The 23327-nt window shown below is 37.0% G+C and overlaps 4 protein-coding genes across 6 annotated transcripts; 1 reads left to right on the top strand and 3 right to left on the bottom strand.

Moving 5' to 3' along the window:
• The first annotated feature begins 78 nt into the window (after positions 1–78).
• LOC113278620 lies at positions 79–662 on the top strand. Its single transcript, XM_026527422.1, has one exon. It carries the CDS (start codon positions 240–242, stop codon positions 531–533), a length of 294 nt encoding a protein of 97 aa, XP_026383207.1. The 5' UTR covers positions 79–239; the 3' UTR covers positions 534–662.
• A 3046-nt stretch (positions 663–3708) lies between these two features.
• Positions 3709–9662, bottom strand: LOC113284652 (splicing factor U2AF-associated protein 2-like). Of its 3 annotated transcripts, none has more exons than XM_026534171.1 (14): positions 9481–9662; positions 9052–9165; positions 8478–8612; positions 8149–8393; positions 7260–7448; positions 6907–7002; positions 6735–6773; positions 6304–6393; positions 6107–6209; positions 5896–5976; positions 5525–5601; positions 5298–5378; positions 4797–4888; positions 3709–4318 (listed from the first exon to the last, which is right to left on the bottom strand). In XM_026534171.1, exons 1-14 carry the CDS (start codon positions 9488–9490, stop codon positions 4192–4194), a joined length of 1479 nt encoding a protein of 492 aa, XP_026389956.1. In that variant the 5' UTR covers positions 9491–9662; the 3' UTR covers positions 3709–4191. The 3 variants fall into 3 exon arrangements, with proteins under 3 accessions (XP_026389956.1, XP_026389954.1, XP_026389955.1); XM_026534169.1 differs by having other exon boundaries at positions 8149–8396; positions 9481–9661; XM_026534170.1 differs by having other exon boundaries at positions 6907–6999; positions 8149–8396; positions 9481–9659.
• An 869-nt stretch (positions 9663–10531) lies between these two features.
• Positions 10532–11198, bottom strand: LOC113278618. Its single transcript, XM_026527421.1, has 2 exons — positions 10975–11198; positions 10532–10891 (listed from the first exon to the last, which is right to left on the bottom strand). The coding sequence occupies exons 1-2, from the start codon at positions 11148–11150 to the stop codon at positions 10660–10662; spliced, it is 408 nt and encodes a 135-aa protein (XP_026383206.1). The 5' UTR covers positions 11151–11198; the 3' UTR covers positions 10532–10659.
• A 414-nt stretch (positions 11199–11612) lies between these two features.
• Positions 11613–14357, bottom strand: LOC113284650 (60S ribosomal protein L5-like). Its single transcript, XM_026534167.1, has 8 exons — positions 14235–14357; positions 13493–13562; positions 13193–13411; positions 13027–13106; positions 12814–12930; positions 12430–12576; positions 12150–12319; positions 11613–11978 (listed from the first exon to the last, which is right to left on the bottom strand). Exons 1-8 carry the CDS (start codon positions 14235–14237, stop codon positions 11858–11860), a joined length of 927 nt encoding a protein of 308 aa, XP_026389952.1. The 5' UTR covers positions 14238–14357; the 3' UTR covers positions 11613–11857.
• Positions 14358–23327: the final 8970 nt, after the last annotated feature.

Raw genomic sequence — 23327 nt, 5'->3', positions numbered from 1 at the left:
CCCCACAGAAATAACAAAAACCAGCCAACCAACAATAGAAAACTACTTGCGATATCCCATGGTTTTGCTTTTAGTGGTAAGTAGTTACACAAGTCCAACCATATCTATATAAGAAACTTGTAGTTCATATCAACTTCTTCATCCATAACTGAAATAGAATTAAATCAGGGAATCATTTCTGCAAGCTATTACTCCTACTATAGTCTACTTCAACTTAGAATTAAATTAAATCAGCGAATATGAGTTCAACAAGGAAAGCATGGATGGTTGCTGTTAGTGTTGGTGTTGTTGAAGCACTGAAAGATCAAGCTGGAATGTGCAGATGGAATTATACTCTCAGATCAATCCATCAGTACACAAAGAACAGAGTTAAATCATCTGTTTCTCAAGTTACTTCTTCTTCTTCTATTCCAGCTTCTTCTGTCATTCCAGACCAGATTATGATGATGAAGCAGCATAGAGACCATGAAATGAAGCAATCTGATGAATCACTTAGAACAGTTATGTATTTGAGCTGTTGGGGTCCAAATTGAAATGAAAGCCTTTTGTTCCCCAAACTCTAGCTAAGATCTAATTTAATGTGTAATTCCCCTTTGTTAAATGGGGCTTGTATGTATATATATATGAACCCGAAATTTTTTTCACAATTTTTTCCCATTTTAGTTCTGGTTTGTTCATTGTATATATCTGGACAATTGGGTTATCCTTAAATATACATTCAAAACAGAGACCCTCTGTTATTGCATTACGGCTTAGATGAATTTTGGTATCCCAGTAGCTAGCGCATCAAATAGACTACAATGTCTAGCTAAGGTCGATCATGAGATTAGAATCAGTAATCGTACAAGAAATTAAAATGACAAGATAAGCAATTTAGGTAGATGATTTCTGTTTGTTTTGGATGTGGACTCTATGCATATGTCATTGATGATATCAGCAAAAAAAATGGTGGGTGGAAATAGTAAAATTTGTGGAGGTGTTCCTTTATATTTTCTTCTCAACTTTGTATAATTTCATCCAACATCGATTTAATGCATTGTTCTGGAAAAAAGAATGTAGGTGTGAACAATGCAATTTCAGTAGAAATTTCTTTGGAAAATGGGTCATTGTTATGGATATTTTTAAAATATGATTCCAATGGACGGGTAAAAATCAGTATGGATGAAATGGACACCTAAAAAATAGCAACAATGAAACTGGATTCAACCTCGCTTAAATTTAAAAAAAAGACTAAGATGAAAATGGATGCATCTTGATGTAAATTAAAAATAAAAAAAAATATTTAAGAATGAGTAAGATAAAACTGTTTACACCATGAGTACCATAAAACACTACTCGGATTGCCACTCAGTATCAACCGTTTTCAAGACAGATTCAAAGACTAAGATGAAACTGGATTCAACCTCGCTTAAATTTAAAAAAAAAACTAAGATGAAAATGGATGTATCTTGATGTAAATTAAAAATAAAAAAAAATATTTAAAAATGAGTAAGATAAAACTGTTTACACCATGAGTACCATAAAACACTACTCGGATTGCCACTCAGTATCAACCGTTTTCAAGACAGATTCAAAGGCTTAGAGTGAGTTACGTATTTTACACCAGACTCGGGGAATGTCAATCCATCGTACAAACACAAAACTTTGTTTATTTTTCGTCCCCCACATAAATAAACTAAACCAGCCAACCAGCAAAGTAAAACTACTAGCAATATCCCCATGGTGTTGGTTAATTTAGTAGTTTCTTGATCCCCCATCTATATAAGAAACTTGCACTCCATGTCCAGTTAATCATCCAAAACATCGAGTATTAACTTAATTTCTCACAAATCACTTTTACAATCTAGCTATTACTACTACTTCAAACTCGGAATTAATAATCATGAGCGCAACAAGGAAAGCGTGGATGGTTGCGGTTAGTGTTGGTGTTGTCGAAGCATTAAAATATCAAGCTGGAATGTGCCGTTGGAATTATGCTCTCAGATCCGTTCATCAGTACACAAAGAACAGAGTGAAATCATCTATTTCTAAAGCAGCCTCTTCTTCGATTCCAGCTTCATCAGTTATCCCAGATCAGATTATGATGATGAAGCAATCTGATGAATCACTTAGAACGGTTATGGCATTACAGCTTAGCTACATTTTGGTATTTCCAGTGCATCGAAACAACAAAAATATCTACAAAGATCACTTTTGAGATTATGATCAGTTTTAGTACTAGAGATTGATAGGATATGCAATTTGGGTGAATGTCGACTCTCTGCATCTGTCATTGATGATATCAGCAGAAAACGGTGGGTGGAAACAGTAAAATTCATGGATGTGCTTTTTGTTCTTCTTTTGTACGAATAAATTTAAGAGTGACTGCCTAACACGCTGCAAATCATTTAGGTGAACATGCAAACTACGAAGAGGTTTGAAATTGACAATATTTAACGCGTTGAGAGAGAGTACAGCTGATTCTGACGAATTAAAGGTTTAACAAGGTCGTCATTTAATAACTGTGTGATATTCCAGACCAGTTGCAATGGCTTGATTTTCCCATGCTTGAAAAATGGTTTTCACCATCTGTAATGGCCATGGTATGTGACCTTTGTATAGTAAAGTACTGGGATCCCCTATCCATCTATATAAGATTATTACTTGCAGTCCACATCAAATTCTTCATTCAAAACTGAACTAGTATATTAACTACTTTCTCGAAGATCACTTTTACAACTTACTACCACTTAGAATTAATCAATGAGTTCGACAAGGAAAGCATGGATTGTTGCTGTTAGTGTTGGTGTCGTTGAAGCATTGAAAGATCAAGCTGGGTTGTGTAGATGGAATTATACTCTGAGATCCATCCATCAATATGCTAAGAATAGAGTCAAATCATCTCTTTCTCAAGTTACTTCTGCTTCTTCTGTTATTCCAGACCAGATTATGATGAAGCAGCAGAGAGATCATGACGGACGTTATGTATTTGAGCTGCTGGGGACCAAATTGAATTCTTATATGTACTTAGTATCTTGGAAACGCCCCGATTCACCACCACCCGTAGAGAGTCTCGTGTAAGGTGTTGATATTGGTGATTCACTATACCATGATGAGCCCATATTTGAAGCTTGTCGACCACCATTCCTATATTGTACTACTGCCTTGTACACAAATGGAATCAAACCTTCCATATTTAATCTTCTTCTTTTAAGATAATAAGTTTCTGAGAGAGAGAAGAGTTGTAAGAGAGCGAGAGATGCGTTGAACAGAAGAAATGAGGAGATATATAATGATAGAATTCAAGGGAAGCCACTTGGAACTTAGAAGGCAAGGGAGAGACTTCTTCCAAGTAATCCACAGATAAAACCTTCAAGAGATGATAGAGATGGTGGTGAAAGCAATATTGAGCCAACTGACAAAAAAATGAAGAACAAAAGGCATACGATTTCAAGAAAACGAAAGGAAATCAAATCATAAATGAAAGCTCCATTTGAACTAACAATACCACCTAATGCTGATTTCATTCTATTAAACAATGAAATAATAAATTAAAGAAGGAACACAGTTTTTTGAGGGGTTGGAGTTGGGAAACATCTCACTGTGTTCCTTTCTTCTTTTTAACAAACAAAAGTTAGGTTCATGATAGTCAACAAGAATTTTTCATGTACATGTACCAAAAGCAGTCAACGATGAAGATGATGAGTACATGCTACAGAGATGAAAGGATTAAAACATAATCTAGTTGTTGGTGGATTCTTCATTATCGCGTGTTTCCATCACTTGGATTCACCCAATAAAAAAGTTTAATTAGTGGGAAATTAAGGCTGTCAGATTATCAACTGACTAATCAACAACCTCGTGTCAGTTGGTGTTTCAGCAATTGAGCTCATACGTGGCCATGAGGCAGTGCATGCTACCGTTCTAGCTAAGTTGGTGACTGTAAACATAATCCTAAGTAAAAGTTTTCATCGTGCCCTTAACATTCTTTAAATGCGCTCATTTACATCTACCCCTTCTGCCCAAAATACTCACAAAATCTGAATTGGGATTTTACGCAAGCCGTCCATCCCAATGCAAAAGCCTCCCATATATATGCAGTATTAAGTAAAGCATTCTGTGCAACACATAAGCCTCAGTTACTGAGATTTTACAATTTGGACAAGCAGGTTTCTTCCATATTAGCTCCTTCATAAAGCATCCCTATCTTTGTCAGTCATCAGCTTCAAGCTCCGCACCGTACTGAGCTAACCGAGCTTCATCATACTCAAGATCACGAACCGCAGCATGATTAACCGAACCATCGTCTATGCTAGCATGTACTTGCCTACCACCAAACCTGAAATGGGAAAAACAAATTAGAGAAATAGAAGGGGTGCACCCATGTAAGTATTAATCGCTGAAAAGAATTCATAAACCAGCTCTTTTCTGTTCTGCTTGTAAATATATATGCAGGTCTGAACTAAGCGACTTCGAAGGCAATTTTTAATGCCATACAGACTACAAAGTGGAAAGGAAAAGCCAAGGTAGGGCGGGGGGAACTATGGGTATGGTTAGTTGTCAAAACATCAAAGCCACTAATCTATTCATGTCCAGTAACATATTTCAATGCAGATCTGGAAACTGTTTTCATCAAGTAGGGATTGTGTACTTCCACTCAGCATTGACGTGAGTACCACACATGTTCCTCAACAGATGCGCACGGTGCCATGTTTTCAGTTTCTCAAGGGATGTATGTGCGTACATTTATTTGCAGTTTGAGTAGTTGAACATGAAGATAAAAAGAATTTTGGACCCAAAAGTGAGGCAGTACTTACCATCTTCCATTCATTAGCTCTATACACTTGTGAGCATCCTTTGTATCTTTGAATCTCACCAGAACAACTCCCTGAGGATGGTTCTCGCACACCTGCAAGCAAAAAAGTTAAATGTAAATATTTTAGCTCAACAATCAACATTGGAAACATTGTCTTCAAGCAAGAGAAATATGCTCACACGGCTCGAACAATAATTTTGGGCTTTTAGTCATGACTACCAGTAGTAGCACATAGTCAACAGATGAACCTTATTGGGAACCAAGAAAGGTAAATTAATTTACTAATCTCATATAGAGAACGAAGGAAAGATGAAAAGTGAACAAACAAAACCGTCGAGAAATTGATATCACCCACAAGTGGTATATGCCTTTCAATGGTATTGGAACAATCTGTGTCCATATCATAACAGTTTTTGTATTCTTTGTCAATCATCTCCAAGACTCCATCAATATATTTCAGACAGGAAAATCAGGAAAAAGTTCATGAGGGTTCTCTGCGTACCTTAACTAGCTCCACTGGACCAAGTTTCACGCATTCCTCCTCAACATCTGACTTCAGCTCGGCCTTTAAATTAACATCAGACTGCAAAGATGGATATATATAGTTAAGCAACTCACATATTCAAAGACTGCCCAACAGCAATTCAGAACTTGTACTAGATGCTAACATCCATCCAGCTCAATTAACGCTTTCCAGATATTACATTTTCCCTTCAGATGTCTACTTACCCTCATTTCAGCAGGTGTGAACATAAACCGGAGAATAACAGTAGCTGGAATCAACACCTTGCTATCATCACGGCCCCCTGCACAATGAAAGAAAGTTAAGTTATGAATTTCTGAGCCGTATGAAATACATTTGGTGCTAGACCAACACTCATGTATCTGAACTTTTGACTGAACCATCAACTGCTGGCAACTTATATAGTTAAATGATAATATCAACACTCTGAACTGTGCTGAAAAAGCTATAGTTTATCACAGCCAGAAGTAAGTCCATGGAACAAAGGAAAAACATATCACGAACCAACAGATTTTAACCATGTACACCATGTATTCTATAGCATGCAGAAAAGACACCACTGCGAGATGAGACTTACCCCATCCAAGTATCTTCTCCTCATTTTTCTTTAATTTCTTTTTCTTTTTTTTATCTACTTGCTTTGTTACAAATTTATCACCTGCAAAACAAGTTAGAGCTTGTTGTTAAGATAGTCACAAGAATATTAGTGAAACTAGATAAGAACAATTATAATCATGAACCTGTTATACATGAACTGACGTTGGAAACTTACGCTACCATTACTTTACCTTTCTGCTCAAATTTTGCTGGACTGACGGTCATAAGAGGAGATCCACCAGGCCGGAAAGGTGCCCCATCCAAAATTTTAATTGCTAGCTCAACAGAAGGTTCCTAATGAAAAAAAAAACATATCCAAAAAAATGAACGTCTAGTACAATTATAAAATTCCCTGTACCAACTATCAGTTAACAGATGAAAATATTACCTTCATGTAAGACACGAGTGCATCACCTTTCTTCCTTCCTGTCTCTCTATCAACATAGATCTTAACACGAGGCTTTTTCGTTTCAGGGTCCTGTATCATTTAATCATAAGTGTCAGTTACAACTGCAACACAACAGAATTTAAGTGCAGTACATATTCCAAAATGTCTAATATAGTATTTGTTCTTAATCTTAGCAAGGTTGGAACATAGTTAGAAGTGCTATTGAGAAGTGGGAGGAAACTATGGCCGTAGAAAGACACCTCAGAACTAAGACAAAAAAGTTTGGGAATTAGTCAAGACAACAAATCCCACTCCAAGAAGAAAGAAATTGTCTCTGACTCGAACATTAAGGATTATAATTGGTCGTCGAGAAATTAATTTAATCAGTTACGAGGTCCAGTATTCATAGTGATAAAAGAAGTCTAACTCACCTCTTTAATAACACCACACCTGGAGAACACTTCCACCACCTGAATAAAGTCGAAAGAACAACCAAATTCCTTAGAGATACAAGAACAACTACCATGTACAGAACCACTACAATTCACTGTACCATGGAACCAAGACAAATAGAACAGTAAGAAGAAGATTAACAGAGCTTACCTCCTCAGCAGTAACATCATCTGGCAATCCTGTAACGTAAACATGTGTATTAACTTTTAAGTCAAACCAACTATCAGGAGGTTTGTTTGCTTCCTGCTTAAGTAAGGACTCAAAGAGGTTAGTACAAGAGAAATAATGAAACTCACCCACATTGTATGACACGAAAAACAATACAGCTTTGAAACAGACTACCGGGGAGAATGAAGGAACCATGAAATGATACAATAAAAGTAAAACTTTATGAACACACAGAAAGAGAGCTAAACCTAGAGGCTAGAGGTAAGACATCACATGACGACTGTTACATTAGCAACCCTAACCAACACTTTCAGAACACAGGATCAAAAGATTACCTTCTTTTCTTCCTTCTCAGGTGCTTTACGCTTTGCGTCAGGTTTTGCTTCTTTTGTTTTGGTGTTATCATCAAACTCTCCTTTTAAAGAGATGCCAGAACCCAGTACTGATGGGAACAGTTCCTCTTCTTTTGGATAAGTCATCTCATCCAATTCATATGTTTCCTCACTTTTCAAAACCAAGTTTTCCTGAAGGAAATTATTCAGATACATGTTAATAATCAGAAGGTGACGGATGAAAAATAAAGAATATAGTAGGATAAAGTAGCATAACAATAAGGCTGCATCAATTTCACACCAGTGAAAGATGCAATCAGTGCCAAAATAAATAGGTATTGGCTATTACGTGGAAACTTTCTCAATTATAGAATGAACAAGGGTAAAACCACTTATAAAGGTTAACCGTGAACCACATAAGAAAGAGTCAACCACAGAATTTGGCATATAATCAGGTATGTCATTCAAGTTCAAAAATGGGCACCATTGGAGTCCTACACAACATGTTGATGGGTGACACCAGCAAGGAAGATAGGCTGCACTCAAATCACTAATGACTTTTCATATGCTATGAAGTCCTTAATGGACCGAAAGAGTAACTGCAGCAGCACTCAGCAACTTACCAGTTGAATAAAAACATACTACTAGACATCGGCCTCAACTAAAATAGAGAAATATAAGACAGACCAAGACAAGACAATACTGCCACGAAAAAGAGAAGGCAGTACGACTCTCTTCACAAGCCTCAAACATAATAACACAATAAGAAATACACAAGTGAGAAAAGACAATAACCTTTAAATTACGCAGGCTGTATCCAGTGATAAAAAAATATCCTATTTATCTAGTATTAGTCTAGAACCAAGAAAGATAGATGCAGCCAAAAACTTACTTGGGGAACCCATGCTCTAAGACCTCTGTCCCACTTGTACACAGTTCCATCATCATCAGTGAATTCTTCCTCACCATCAGGTGGTGTGGAAGGCCTCTCGTCAACATCCCCCTCCAAGTCTTTCAACTGATCTGACCCACCAACATCATTTAATTTTGAGCCATGCTTCAAAGCCTCAGCTTCGAGTTCTGCTTTTCTAACCTCCTCCTGCCATTTGGCGAACTCATCATCATTGTCAGAAGTCGCTGCTGTAACAAGGACAGAGACATATTCAGATACCTATCATATGCAACCGTCATATTTAAACCGAGGTTGGTAGATAAACTCACCTGCAACAGCAGGCTCCGGTCTCCGTAAAGATATTCCCGTGAACAGTTCAGGAATCGATGACAACAGCAGCCATTCAGTTCTTCCTTCAGCCCATAATAGTGTACTTTCAGCGATGTATCCATTCTTGAAATGCTCTGCTCAGGCGAAGTAAATAGAACTAAGTAGATGGTTCAATAGCTCATAAGACCATTATGAACATGATACAGACGTAACAATTGTCCTGAAACCTTGACAGGTTACTGGTGTAACTGAAAATTCAAGATCAAAATCAGTAAATTTACTGCATTCTCTTTTACAAAAGTAACTACATTTTGGCATTCATAATGTGTTCCATAATAATGGCAAAACAAAAGCATGGGAATTCCTTCAATGTTCCTCCCAGTGAGCACCGGAGAATGCACATAATACAGTTCATCTCACAGATACCCACTTATTGGGTTTTCAGAACAAAGCCAAAAACCTGCTCAACATGATATGATAAGCACATAAGGGCCAAATACATGGGTTTCAAATAACATTCCTACACCAAAAAAAGAGAGAATGCAGTAAATTTACTGATAAAACTCAACTCACCTTGTAATTCAGAGAATGCATATGGACCAACATGCTCTTGATTCTCACCAAGTATGTACCACCCTACTTCAGAAATCGCTTTCCCACTCCCTCCTTCACTACTATTCTCCACACCTACAAAATTAAGGCCAAACGAAGAATTAAACTAGTATTTTTTTCAACATTACATCGGACACTGACGAAATCATAACCCTATGAACTCCATAAACCCTAAATCACCTTCAAATAACAAAACCCTAGATTTTTCTTACTACAACAAAATCATATTCAGAACAATGAATAGAACAGAACCTGTTGTTGAAACCATTTTCACGATGCAATATGTAAATAACAAGGTACAAATCAAGATCTAAGAAACTCAAATTGAAGGGTTTTTGTTACTCTGATAATATTATCAGGTTTAGAAATTTAGGGATTGGCTTTACATACCTGAATCCATCTAGACAACAACCAACCTTGATGATGATTTGGTTATCTCGGAATCAGTGGTTTGACATTCACGAAGAAAATTAGGTTTTTTGGGGGGTTTGAAAGATGAAGAATGAACGCTGTGTTTTTCTCACATATATGAAATTTTTTTTCCAGGTTTTAGCCCACTTTTGAGAGAAGCCTAAACCGGTGAGTCTGAGAGTGATTGTAGTCTGGAGGACACGTTGAAAGTGTAATCCTGCAAAGGGGTAAACTAGATTGACACGTCAATACTGCCAAGTGTACGTATATTGGATGTACTGGCGTGTTTGTCATGTGTTGTGATGACGTGGCTGCCACGTGTTAGGAACATGTTTGGACACCAGAAAAAATCAGAAGCAATTCACAAAAATCACTCCTGTTTGGATATAAATCTGCTTCTAACTTCTGTTTTTCCAGAAATAGAAGTCAGAAACAAAACTATTCAGCTTCACAAAAAACCGACGTTTTTACTTCTAAAAATCGTTTTGAAATAATATTGCCAAACTGACTTCTGACATTTCGACTTCCAGAAGTCGAAAAGAAACTTCTGAATGTACATCCAAATTCGCTATTAAAACTATGTCGTCAAATTAATTTTTTGCTTTTTGCTTTTTAAGTTGAGAAAACAACTTCTCAAATTATTGATGTTTTTAGGCGTTTATGTATAAAGGAGCCCGACTATGATCCTTCAGATTACTGGATCCAATCTCGATTCATATCAAGTAGTCATTTGTGCAAGTGAGCACTTAGAGGTGTTTGGACCAGAAGTAGGTGTTTGAAGTGCTTTTCCAGAAACCTTATTGGAACACTGCTGGCTCGGGGAGCCTGACTCTCATGCATATTCTCGCTGATAACAATACCTGAACTGCCTGTCAATCTATTGCTTTGGACCTCGCATAAATGGAATGCCACTCTGCACCTTCCTTGTACTACATTTGTTATAGAATTCCAATAGCATTTGCAAAAGTTTGCAGGAGTGAGCCTACCTATCAACACAATAGGCTCAATTCAAGCCTTTGGTACTAAACTGACAATAGAGCAATAAAATTTGAAAAACCAATCATGAATTTCACTTTATGGCAAAGACATGGAGAGTAATTGTTATAGTATAGGATCATTCATAATCATAAACATACGATTTTTTTGATTTGTAACCGGTTACTCGGACGCTCCCTCGATTTTCTTTCCTCGCTCTCTTAATTTTGCCACGGCTTCTTTCATGGCTTCTTTTCTCTTCATACTGGCAAGAACTTTAGCAGTAACACCGCTAACATTTGGGTCTTTCTTCTCAGCCGGAGGCTTTGGTGGCGGTCTTCTCTGAGCCGCATTTGCACTTTGGTTACCAACGTTCAAGCTCAATATCGCCCCGGTGAATCCCCCAACAAGAATCCTGCATTTTATTTTGCCACAAGAGATTAATCCAGTTTCTGCCGTTGAGTACATAACGCAACAGGATACAATTACAGGACTTACCTCCGACCGATAGCGGATTGGGTTTCTGATTTACCGTCCAATGTTTGATAATTCGAACTCTGGTGGTCACATCTGATTCTCTGAAACTCTACACATTGATAGTTCCTTTGTTTAGAGGTTCTTGTTGAGAAAGCAGCTACAGAAAGCTGCAATGAAGAGGCTAACGAATGAGCCATTACACTGAACCCTCACAAAAGAGTTTCTTTAGAAATTTGATGTTTATATGATAGAAAAAGATGATGTTAGGACTTCAGAGGCACAGGTACAATGATGTTAGTTCTTATTGGTTGGTTTTGGATAAGACTTCATCCACTGTGGACCATAGTGGTCTTCTGAAGAACATTCTGAGGGATAATCCTCAGAATCTTAAAAGAGCCCAATCAGGGTGTGAGAATGAAAGATGGTTCCAACCATACTGTTCGGGGTTGAGGCATAGTTTGGGAGGTTCAAACAAATATCCCAAACAGATGGACACCAGAGAAACCAGAAAGGGATCCTGAACTAGCCAAGGTTAAGGATACACATCTAGGAATAGAGTTACCAAGCCTACAAATTGACACCAGTCTGCAGAGTTTCTTGGCTAAGAAGTTCTAGACCATGGTGATTGGCGAACCACTGGAAAAAGAAAACCAAGCTCATGGCAGAAAAGATTAAAAATATTTGAAAACTAAAATGCCAGAATAAGTTACTACTACAAAAACGAGTTGCATTTGATTCTCCACTTGTAACATCCAAAAAGCCTAACAAGGTCTATAACCATTTAGATTCAAGACAAGCAAAACTAAAATAATTTGTCCATGGATAAGAGTATGATGAAAAAGAAACGAAGATGAACGTCCAAAACTTCTTTGCTTTAATTCTACTTGGGGTGGTGAGACACAGTTCACTCGTCATCCTCATCCTCATCATCATCGTCATCTGCTCCTGCTGCTGAGTTGAGGGCATTCAATCTCTCAATCAACTTGTTCTTCCTCTCATCGTATGTCAGCTTCTTCAAGTTGTACCTGCAGTAGGAAAACAAATAAAACCATGAATACAGTTTTCAATTCAAAATACAAGTTCAACTATTTTGACAAAACCAAGTGATAGCATATGAATAAACAGAAGTAGGGGAAGCAAAACAATAAAAAGAAAATAAAACTGAAAGCGTTGAAATGGAATGACTAGTTCTATACCTCTTGTGGGCCTTGGGGGCTGCCTTCTCAGTTTTCTTTGCAGTAGGATCAGCTCTGATAGCTGCATGCACCTTCTTGTAAAGAGCTTCAAGACCATCAGCATCAATGTTTCTCTTGGCATACTCAGAGAAATGAGTTTGGAACTTTTCAGGCTCATCCTCCATTAGGGTCTGGACATTGTCATCAACACAAATTCAGAAAACGATACCAAAGAGCATTTCAATCCAAACTATGAGTATTCATTGACGAAAGTACAGATATACAAGTGTCTGAGACGCACCCTCATGTATGTACCAACATGCCCACCAAAGATGTACTTTCTGTGGATCTCAGGGTCCAATGCAGCATCTTTCTTTCCTTCTCCCTTTTGGAAACCAGCAAACCTTTTGTCACTGTGAGGAATGTCAAGACCACCATCCAAAGCTCCCTAAAATTGTGTATAACAATGATTAGACATTATGAGCCACAGCAAATCCAACAATTGATCATTAGTTTCAGTAACTAAGAAAAGAGGCGCATCCAAAGGGAGAAATCAAAAAAGAGTATACACCAAAATATCAAGGAATGATATACCCAGACACACAAGCAAAAGATATGATAAATATGGAAAAAATGGACAACTCTAGAAAACACCATTGCATTAAGCTGCGGGGAATGATGTTACCTTAAGAGCACCAAAGATACGGTTACCGGTAGTTGTTCGCAGAAGACCGACATCAAGAAGAGCACGGAAGGGCCTTCGGCTTTCACCAGGTTCAACAGAGTAGTCTTCACCGGTTGCCTACAAGAGATAACTGTCAGTGACATGTCTCTTATGCCCACAATTCATCTACACTATAACAAAACAAGGAAACAACCAAAAGAACAATGTATATACCTCAACATTGCCTTCATATTCTGCATCCATCTCCAGCTTTTTCAACACACGACGAGCCAATAGAAGGCCAGTACAGTAAGCTGACGTTCATGAAAACAGATATTAGAATCTTTCCAATAACTAAAAATGGAACAGCATACCATGAATAAGGTCATAAAGATTTTACCTGCAGCATAGTTGGTGAGACCAACTTCAAGACCATATCGGGGTAATTCATGGGCATAAGCTGCACACATTACCAAATCACCAGTAATGGTAGCAGAAATGATCTGGGCAATAATGTCTTTGTTGGTGAAACGAACAACAAAACGGTACTTAGGGGTGTTGTACTTGTTCTTGTCCTGGTTAATAAGACGGATTCTGGCTCTGTAATCAGTCTTTCCCTCTGCATTCATTACAAAGAATACAAATACAATCAGATTACATCCACACAAAGATATAAGAAATTACATCAAAAATCATATACCTCTCCTTCGCTTGAATTTGACTTGAAACCTCTTGAAGTAAGCCCTGGGTTTCTGTGCTTTGATGAAAACCTGCACAGACCAATGTAATTTATAATAAGTGCAAATTCTCATGAACATAAAAAGGAAAATGATAAGTTACAATTCCATTCAGCCAAACCCAAACCAGACATTAATTGAAAATACAAATCAGCAAACCCAAAGAGATATTGATGCTCTAGAACCCTTTCCCAGCTAAGAAATCAATGAAAACAAGCTCAGCAACATATATAATCATAGAATCCAAACATCATAACAGTACAAATGAAAACCCTTTCAACCCCCAATCCAGAAAAAATCTAGGGTTTATGTTATAAAATCATCAAACATTAAAATCCAATAACCAAAATACACAAATCACTGCTTCTACAACCCTGAAATATAAAAACACCACTAGATCTACAGATATTCAGCTCTTAAGCATATATTTACAGGCATTTACACATCTATTTCATAAAAACATAAACCCTACCATTGAAACAACTACAGAGAACACAATCATACAAACAAAATACCACATAAACTCCATATATCTGTATAAATCTTTACCTAAAATGAGCTCAAAACTAACAATAAGACAAACCAAAATCCCATTTCATGTGAAAGCAAATAGATGAAATCAAACTTCGCGAATATAAGTAGATGATTCAAACAGAGAATGAAAGTAAACGGTGTAGAGAATAAAAGAAGATTTAGGGTTCGTACCATTGCTGAAGATCGAGTAGTTTCTCCGCCTCCCAAGTCCTCAGACTACTATCCCCGCTTTGTTCAGCGATAAAAGAGAAGAGAGGCGATAGAGAAGATGCCTAAATATATAAAACCCTAGGTATTAATTGACGGCCTGGATTTGTTGATCATTACTCAGATGCTCCCTCGCTTGCTTTTAAGGCCGGTTCGTATGGGCTTTTCCCCAAATTTTGAGAGCAAATCCAATGGGACTATTCATGGTCGTTGTTGTGTGGGGATTAGGTTTCCCAATTGTTAGAGTTCTCTCTTATATAGTCTTCAGATCAGGATTTGCAATTTAAGTTATCTTGGTAACAAAGCATTCAATATTCATTGTTAGATGAAAACCTAATTAGAACCAAGTTAATATCTTTCAACAGTTAGATCGAACTTAGCTTGTTATACACAAATGAAATGTGACTCCATTTAGGTATGAGTAACCGTACTTAAACGTTTGCACCTTGTTGGTTCAACAATAGTTAACCGAAGTTAGCCATATGAGCACTTACATATCAACCTTATTCATCTTAACCATAATTTGTTCAAGTGACTCAAATGAAACTAGTTTATTGAGTTGTTCAATTGTTTATATTCTCATAAAAGTATACAAGACACAATTGAAGCAAAATCGGTTTTGATTCACTTAAATCGATTCACGAACATTATAGCCACGATTTGCAAAAGATTGCATTCTTTATTATATAAATGCATTAGTTCATGAGCAAACCGATTTTAGAACATAACCCACTTAGTATGAAAACGGGTACGCATACCTAAGTAGCCGGACATGGACTGTGTACGCCTAACTCATTTGATATAGTGTGCGTACGGGTACGCATATTAAAGTTTCAAGACTTCTACTGACATCGCAAGTACGCATACGGGTATGCATACTATATTTCTGATCTTGGACTACACATATGCAAGTGCGCATACTATGCTTATATCTAATCATGGTTAATCGTTCTAAACTCTTTTTCATTCATTGAAACATTCACAGAAGACGGGAATAGCTGTCTCACACAAACTATTAGCTTCAAAGCAATTTTCAAGTGATTGAATGATCAATATGAAACATTCCGAGTTTACATCAAATGACTGTCTCATACAAATCATATAAGATGTTATCAGACGATTTTCACATGATCATCTTTTGACTTTCGTCAAAAATATAAGATGAACTTGCATTAAGTGGAGGGACAGTTACTGGAGAGAGAGAATTTCTCAGAAGGATCTGGTTAACTAGAGTCTGAGCCTTAACATGAGCCTTGCGAATAACTTATTTCTCAATATTTCTGGCATTATTTTCCATGAAATTTTGAAGATATGCGAATCTTCTTCGCGCCCGGTCCCGAGAAGCAGTAAGAGAAACCTCCAGATTTGTATAAGATATCTCCAGGTTCGCACGATCTTTGCGAACTTTAGCTAAGTCAGACCTCAACTGGGAAATAGTGGATTGATTCGACTTTTCGGAGCCTGCAAAGAGTAATATAGGATCATAATTTAGAAACAAAATTCGCATTAATAAAGTCCAAAAAAATAAACAAAGAAGACAAGCAAAATAAGGAAGTCAACCTTAGCTGATTACCTTCGCAGAATTTAGAAAATGCAAGAGTGTTATTCTTCATACTTTCCATAGCTTTATCAAAATCATCACCAACCAAACCATGGAGACGGGATCGAATCTTCTTTTCATCAGCAGACAAGGAACTATTCTTTTTCTTAAGGACATCATGAGAATGCTTCATTTGATCATACTGTTCTTGAAGCTGGTTCATCTTCGCAGTCAAGTTTATTTTACTTTGGATGATTTTTCATTATGGGTATTTAATTCCTTAAATGATGCTTCGTGCTGAACTTCTAGTGAACGAAAAGCTTGTTCTTGATCATCATTTATTTTCTGAAGAATTAAGTACTGACGTGAAAACATTGCTCCTTCTTTAGAAAGGAGTGTTTCTCCATTGAAAGACTATGGTTTTCTTCTGATAAGGTTTGATATTTTAAATCAGCACTATACAATAATTTAGATAAGTGGGAAATCTGAGCGTTTAATATTTCAATCTCACGAGTAAGATAACTATTTTCATGAGTTAGATTGTTAATCTGGTCAAGCGAGTATGAATGTTGGTTATCTAATTGATTTAATTGGACCTGCAACTTCTCATTATTCGCACGGGTATCTTCAGCAAGAAATTGAAAAGTGAATCTCTCCGCAACTCACTTCTGGTTTAAATCTTAATAAATGCATGAATAAGTTTAAAAGATGTGGATAAGCAAATAAATGCATCATAAGATACAATAAATAAAGAGAAAAATACCTCTAAGTTTTTGGTTTTCGTTGCGAAGACCTTCAGAATCAAGAACTGTAACCTGGAGCTCTCCTTTCAATATACTGATTTCCTTTTGTAGAAGAATGTTCTGGTGCGAAAGTTCTAATTGGAAGCAGCTAGATTCAAAACTTCCTTCGGCTAAAATCATTCTACGATGAGATTCCTGAAGAAGAAAAAAGATAAGGATAAGTAATAGGGATATTATAATCAATAAAACATATATTAGAGGCACTTACCAAGACATCCAAAGCGGTATGAAAGCTTGGATCAATTTGAAAATGGATCTCATCCCTAGTAGCTTTGTCAGAAGGAAACCCACATAGAAATTTACTTAAAGCAGAAAAGATGCGTAGTTGGTGAGGATCATTAGTAGACGATTGAGCAGAATTGATGATGCCAAGTAAAGTTTGAGAAGCAAATCTTACACTATCCAAAGCTTTCTTATCAAGAGAAAGATGTTCTAATAAAAAAGAGGAAGATGAAGAAGGGGAAGGGGAAGCAAAAATAGAATAAGAAGGAATAGTGAAATTCACAGGGGTAGGGATATTTATATCATTTTGTATGGTATCAGTGTTCGCAAGCAAAGGAGTGTTCGCAAAAGTTGAAATAGTTTGAACAACGTCCGAAGAAACCGCAGAGGCAGAAGCAGGGGTATTCTTTATTCCTTGATCATCACACTTTGGAGTAGGGGTATCCTTTGTTCCTTGATCAGTAATTTTCTCTTTGGAAGGAAATATTTCTTCGAGAGTAACGAACATATTTGCATCAGTAGGATGAATATTAGTTTGAGCTGTCTTTTCTAAAAGAATAGGAGAGGTGACGTTCGCAACACCAAACTCAGGAATATAAATATTTGATTTAAGAGTTGTAGGCTTGCGAATTCTCTTAAGTTTTGGTCCTTTTCCACCGCCCATCTCACAATCGCAATCATGCGACAACAATGCAGATAAGAAATAAAGGCAACAATATTGTTTGATAAAAAAATAAGATATTTCTTACTCCTTTGTTATGCGAAGTCTTCCTCTTGAGAGATTCTTTGTGTTTGGTGTCTGAAGAGGATTTAGGGTTGGGAACGGCAATTTTGAGGCCACCTGAGGAAGATTTTCCTTCAAACAGTATGGAAATTAAGTTAATCATAAGATCAACGGTCATGATTGATATTAACAATTATGGTCAATAATTATGATTATCAGAAGAATGAGGAGTTGATTTTAATAGAATATGCAAACCTTGAGTTGAGATCCATGAAGATAATAGTGAAAGAACAGCAGCAACAGCAGCAGCAACAACAATAAATCATAGAAGCAGTAGCAGAAAGATAAAATAATCTCGAAGAAGTTGGAAAGAAAAAACGAAATCAGAAGAGAAGAAGAAGTTATTTCCCTAGGATAAATCAATAAATAGGTAAAAGAGATGACCGGTTAGAAACAGGCTATATCGTTAAAAATGAGAAGAATTGACACGTGCAGATAAATAGGATGGAATTACGGGAAAGTGTCGGCAAAACAAAATGGACATGTGCGATAGTTCGGATCTCAAGTTTCTCATATCGCTCACTTTGTAAAGAGAACGAAATGAGAAGAGGCAAAATGTAGGAGTGAAATATCGCACATTCATTATGTATGCGAAGCAATGATCATCTAATATGAGCGAAGATCATCGCACATAGTAAAATTGAGATGACGTATTTGATGATGTCAGCACAGTCACGAGTAAAGCGTGATGATCAGTGCGAAGTGTAAAGTGTGCGAAGATGAGTGAATGTATATGAGCGATTGTAACGCACAATGATTCCGAAAATAGAAGATCTATTAGCTGTCATCCACTATCAAAAAAAAAAATCCTATATAAAGGGAAAGGCTATCATGTAATGGGAGAGATCCCTTAGAGTGTGTTAGACAAGAAATTTAGAAGAGAGAAAGATTTTGGAGAGTAACTTAGAGTTTTCTCATTACTTTGTATTCAATTGGAAGATCTTAATGAATGTTCTTGTGATTCTTATGATGATTACTTAGATTGTTCTGTGGATTATTCTAAGGGTGTGATTGTAAGATTTCCTGCTACTACAAATATGAACATCATTGTTTCGATATGCTAACATTCTCTTTAGTAATAGAAGGTTGATCGGGAACTGGGATTGCCTCCTCTTTAAGTGATTGAACATAAGCGATTCTATCAATGTACAGAACTAAAAAGCGAATTCCAGAACATTTTCGCATGATTCCCGAATTTTTCAACATCATCAAGTCATATTTTCTCATATCCCTCCACAGCATCAACGTCATTAGATATGGAACAATTTATATATTGAAAGCGATAACAAAAGCTTATCTTGTCACCTGCATTTGTTGATCTCTTTCGCCTTGCTATTTCTAATTGAAATCAACATAAACAAAAGAATTAGGATCTGTAAATATTAATCAATAAGGGTTGGAATAAACTTAAAAGTGCAGTACGGTACTCTGAATCAAGTTATGCGATGGTGATCTTCTGGCATACAGTATCTTTTTTTATATCTTAGTGACCTTGCACTTTTGATTCCATTGAACACCACTTTCTCCTTAACTGTCGTACCACATTCCCCTTAACAATACTTTCTCTCAATTCATCAAAACTTATTGGTAGCCATTGAAGAACTGAATTCTTACTACTACGGCTTCTACCCAGTTTATAATTGAACAGAGAATCACGGAGAATAAGAATTTGTTGTAGTTCTATTGATGGAGAATTATTTATGCAAACGAAGAGTCGTAATCCAAAAAGGTGGGAAATCATGTCTCCTCGTAAAATTGGACAAAACGTGAGAGAATTCGTGTCTTTTCGGAAAATTCGTTAGACTAGATTTGTGCCTGTGCTACGCACGGGGCATTTTATATCTTTTAACTTGGTCTGCAGGGTTTCGTCTCGTCTCTTGGCAATGCATTTTTAATTTGGTGTGCGTAGGGCTTTGTCCTGTCCCATGAGGATGCATTTTTATTTTGGTGTGCCTGGGGCTTCCTTCGTCACATGGGGATGCATCTTGATTTGGTGTGTGCGGGACTTCGCCCCGCACCGTGCCGATGCATTTTTTATTTGATCTGTTTAGGGAGATTTCCTAATCTTCACATGGATTACCATAAAATTCCAGATTTTTAATGCATAAACTCCTTCTTTCTTAATGTGTTCTGGTCCGGGATTTGGCGTATGTCTTTGAGTAAATGTGAAATTTCGAGACCAAAGCTTGATTAGAATTTTTTTTTTTTTTTCTGATTGTGGAAAAGAGGTTTATTAAGAGATAAAAATTGTTTACAACCAGACTCGAAACTGAAAATTACAAACAGATACATCTTTCAGTCGAGAGAGTAAGGATTACCGAGAGATCAACAGAGCCCCTTACAAGCTGTAAGAAGACAAGGCCCAGGAGACACAACCTCTTTGAAGCCCAAGAGACACAACCTCTTTGTAAGAAGACAAGGCCCAAGAGACACAACCTCTTTGAACCTCTTTGATTAGAAACATCATACAATTACTATGTAACCGGCTCGGGACCTGTGGTTTACTGCAATATGCGAATGAATATCGATAGTTATATAGGTGTATACCGTTCCCATGTTACCTGAATGAAACTTCTGTCTTTAGCACCTGAATCAACAGCATAATTTTCATAATCAGCGTCACAGGGCTACTTGGCCAACGTTGGAAAACGGGGGATACACTTTTCTCTAATCATCTCTCTCATTTCCAAATACGTTTCGTTTTTCTCCATACATTCCTTCGAGAAGCATTGAACCTTCCATCCTATACCGGTAATATACCCGTTAGGGCCATCATGAAATCAAAGCTGCCAAGGCTACACAAACCTCAAATCAACAAATTTAATGATCAAATAAACTAATTATCCTTAACTGAATGCTCTTAACAAATTTATTTTTTGCTGTCTTGTATCTAGGAATTTCGGCGAAAGATCCTTGCCTATTTAAACCCTTTTTAATTGCCGACTGATAGTTAATCTTCTTAATTATTATATGCACGCAAATTGATCGAACAACGACAATAAGTTGAAAGCGGATGTTTACATGCAACCAAGAGCGTGTTTCACGTAAAGTCTTCATCTCGACTTACTATAGAAAAACAAAAAGTGAATAGATAGGTAGAATATCTTACATGGACCGCTGCATCACAAACTTGCCCTTTCTCGTCATGTCAATAGTGCACATTGTCTGCACTCATCAGGCTGCGATTACATGGCAAGTGATGTTAGTGAAACTTAAGTACAACATGGTGTGGATTGATGTGAGATACCACGCACGGAAATTTGGTACAACACGTTGGATTTCTTGGAAGTGATATTTTATAATGGTCCGCATAACATATATCCCAATTAAGTTTTGAGTATACACGGTTTTGGAATATTAAGTTTTGAGTATACACGGTTTTGGAATAACTTGAGATTAATTAGGTATCACTTCAGTTTAGGAATCCACGTTTATAGGTAAGGCAGGGTTTTCCTTTTTATTTGGTTTTCCGGCTTTAATTAAAAGAAATAAAAAATGAACCAATCTTATGTCGCCAAATGTCCTCGCCGTAACTCTCGTTTCACAAAACTCAAAAAAAATCTTATTTCGACCAATAGGACGAGAGGGTTTCCTCACCATTCAACGTGGGAGATTTATTTGTCTAGGCCTTTAAGTCTTTAGATAGATTACACGTGGCCTACTGGGAGAATATGAGATTGTTCTGGTACTGCCACGTCAGCATAACCATTCTCCTTTATATTAAGAAGAATCGATAAAGGTAAGCTTCTATAATCCCACGTACGTTAGACGGTGTTTCTTCAGTTGATGTTCGCAATCTTCAATCTGTTAATCAACCAATAATGGTAGTGCATCAAGAGTATAATACCTGTTCGTGTTAGTGCCTGAGTTTCCTTTTCTATTTTTTCCACAGCTAAGTGTTTGGGATCTGTGGCTTAGTCGTTGATTTCCTATATGTAGCTACTCTTCTCAACTGCGTGTGGTTTGTATATCTAAATGACAATTTTTCGATCCACCATGAATCCTATGCTTAGCTTTTCTCGTGCGAGGATGGATGCTAGACTGCCCTTGGTAGCTTAATCTTTCTTAGCCATTCACTTGGACTGGAACGACAGCACAACATCAACCAATTTGTACATGTCAGTTGTCCTTGCTTGGGATTGGGTTGGTTGATCATTCTGTTTGTTTCCAAGCTTGGGATTGGGTTGGCTGATCAATGGGTAGCACAAGTTATACAAGCCCATTAGCCTCCACTTCTCATTCAATCGCGTCCATATCAACTTGCGGAAAATATAGCCGTCAACACTCACTACAAAACAGAAGGCTTCTAGGGACGACCCATTCCCAAAAAACCGTCCCCAGAATGCAGAAGTTGGGACGAACCCGTCTAGCCGTCCTTAGCGATGTGTATTTGAGACGGTGTCAAAAAAACCATCCCAACTGGTCCATTATTAGGAACGAACTATATCCGAGTGTCACTACTGGTGTACTAGTAGGGATGAATTTTTTTGTGCGTCCCTAAAAGCTTCTAGCCGTCCCAGTAAGTAGAATCATCCAATGGTGGTGATTATATCGTCGGTAACTTAACTTATGTACTCCCTAGAACATAGTGAAACTAATCTATTTCATTTTTCCTCTTAAGTTTTCATCGCCTATTCTGCTCATGTTTTCATCGACTCTACTAAAACCCTAAAACTCTCCTTCATGCGATTCATCATCACTTTCTTCTCCATCTCCTTCGTGATACTCATCAGAAGTGAAATCTTCACTTTCTTCTGCTATAAGTCTGTCAAATCTAGCAGATGCCCATCATGCAAACTTAGGGTAAGAATCTCTGTAATTTATCTGGTTTGGTATTTGATTAATTTGCACGATTTCATCTTTGATGTTTTTGGATTCAAAATTTAACCTAATTCTCTCGATTTGCGTTGGGTTTATTTCTGTAATTTTTTTTTGCGCAGATCGAATTCTCTCTATTGTAATTTTGGTTTGCCCTAATTGATTGTTTGTTTAGTTGAACTATTAGTATTGTTATTTCAGTTTCGAGTGTGATGATTACATGAATTGCTATTTGATTAATTTGCATGATTTCATCTTTGATGTTTTTGGATTCAAAATTTAACCTGATTCTCTCGATTTGGGTTGGGTTTATTAAGATATCTGTGGGAAGAGTCTTCTTCATGATTACAGTTTGAGCAGTATCATCTTTTTTTTGAGGATATGAGACGGTATATTTTGGAAAACTTAGGTTGTAATTTGAACTTAAATGAAAGTGTAGAGGACATATCATCTGATTTTACATGGTGCTGGAGAGAATTTGAAAGACTATCAGAAAAAATTGGATGATAGAGCTAGAGACATGATGTAGATGATAAATCATTTTGTTGTATTAATCCTATGTTTAGTAGCTAGACATTGTGAGCGATGAGTACACTGGGTCGATGGTACTGATAGTAATAAGCCATTTGAACTTGCTGCATCTTTGTTATAGTTGGAGTTTCATTTCAGGATTTTCTTTCGTGCTGTTGTGTATTTTTCCTCTTAGGGTCTCCTGGCATCTTTGTAAACCCCTGACAGTCTTAATTTCCAGAGATTACAGATTACAGTTGATGAAGAATGAAAATACAGATCTATAAAAAGTACATACTGATTGTAGTTTATCTTGTATCCTACTTGAAAACTGAATTCATAATTGCTAGTTTTTTGAACTTGAAAATAAAACCTGTGCA

Source organism: Papaver somniferum, chromosome 5 (assembly GCF_003573695.1).
Source record: "Papaver somniferum cultivar HN1 chromosome 5, ASM357369v1, whole genome shotgun sequence".
Lineage (NCBI taxonomy): Eukaryota > Viridiplantae > Streptophyta > Magnoliopsida > Ranunculales > Papaveraceae > Papaver > Papaver somniferum.
Note: the sequence above shows the minus strand (reverse complement) of the source record. Positions and strands in the feature narration are given on the sequence as shown.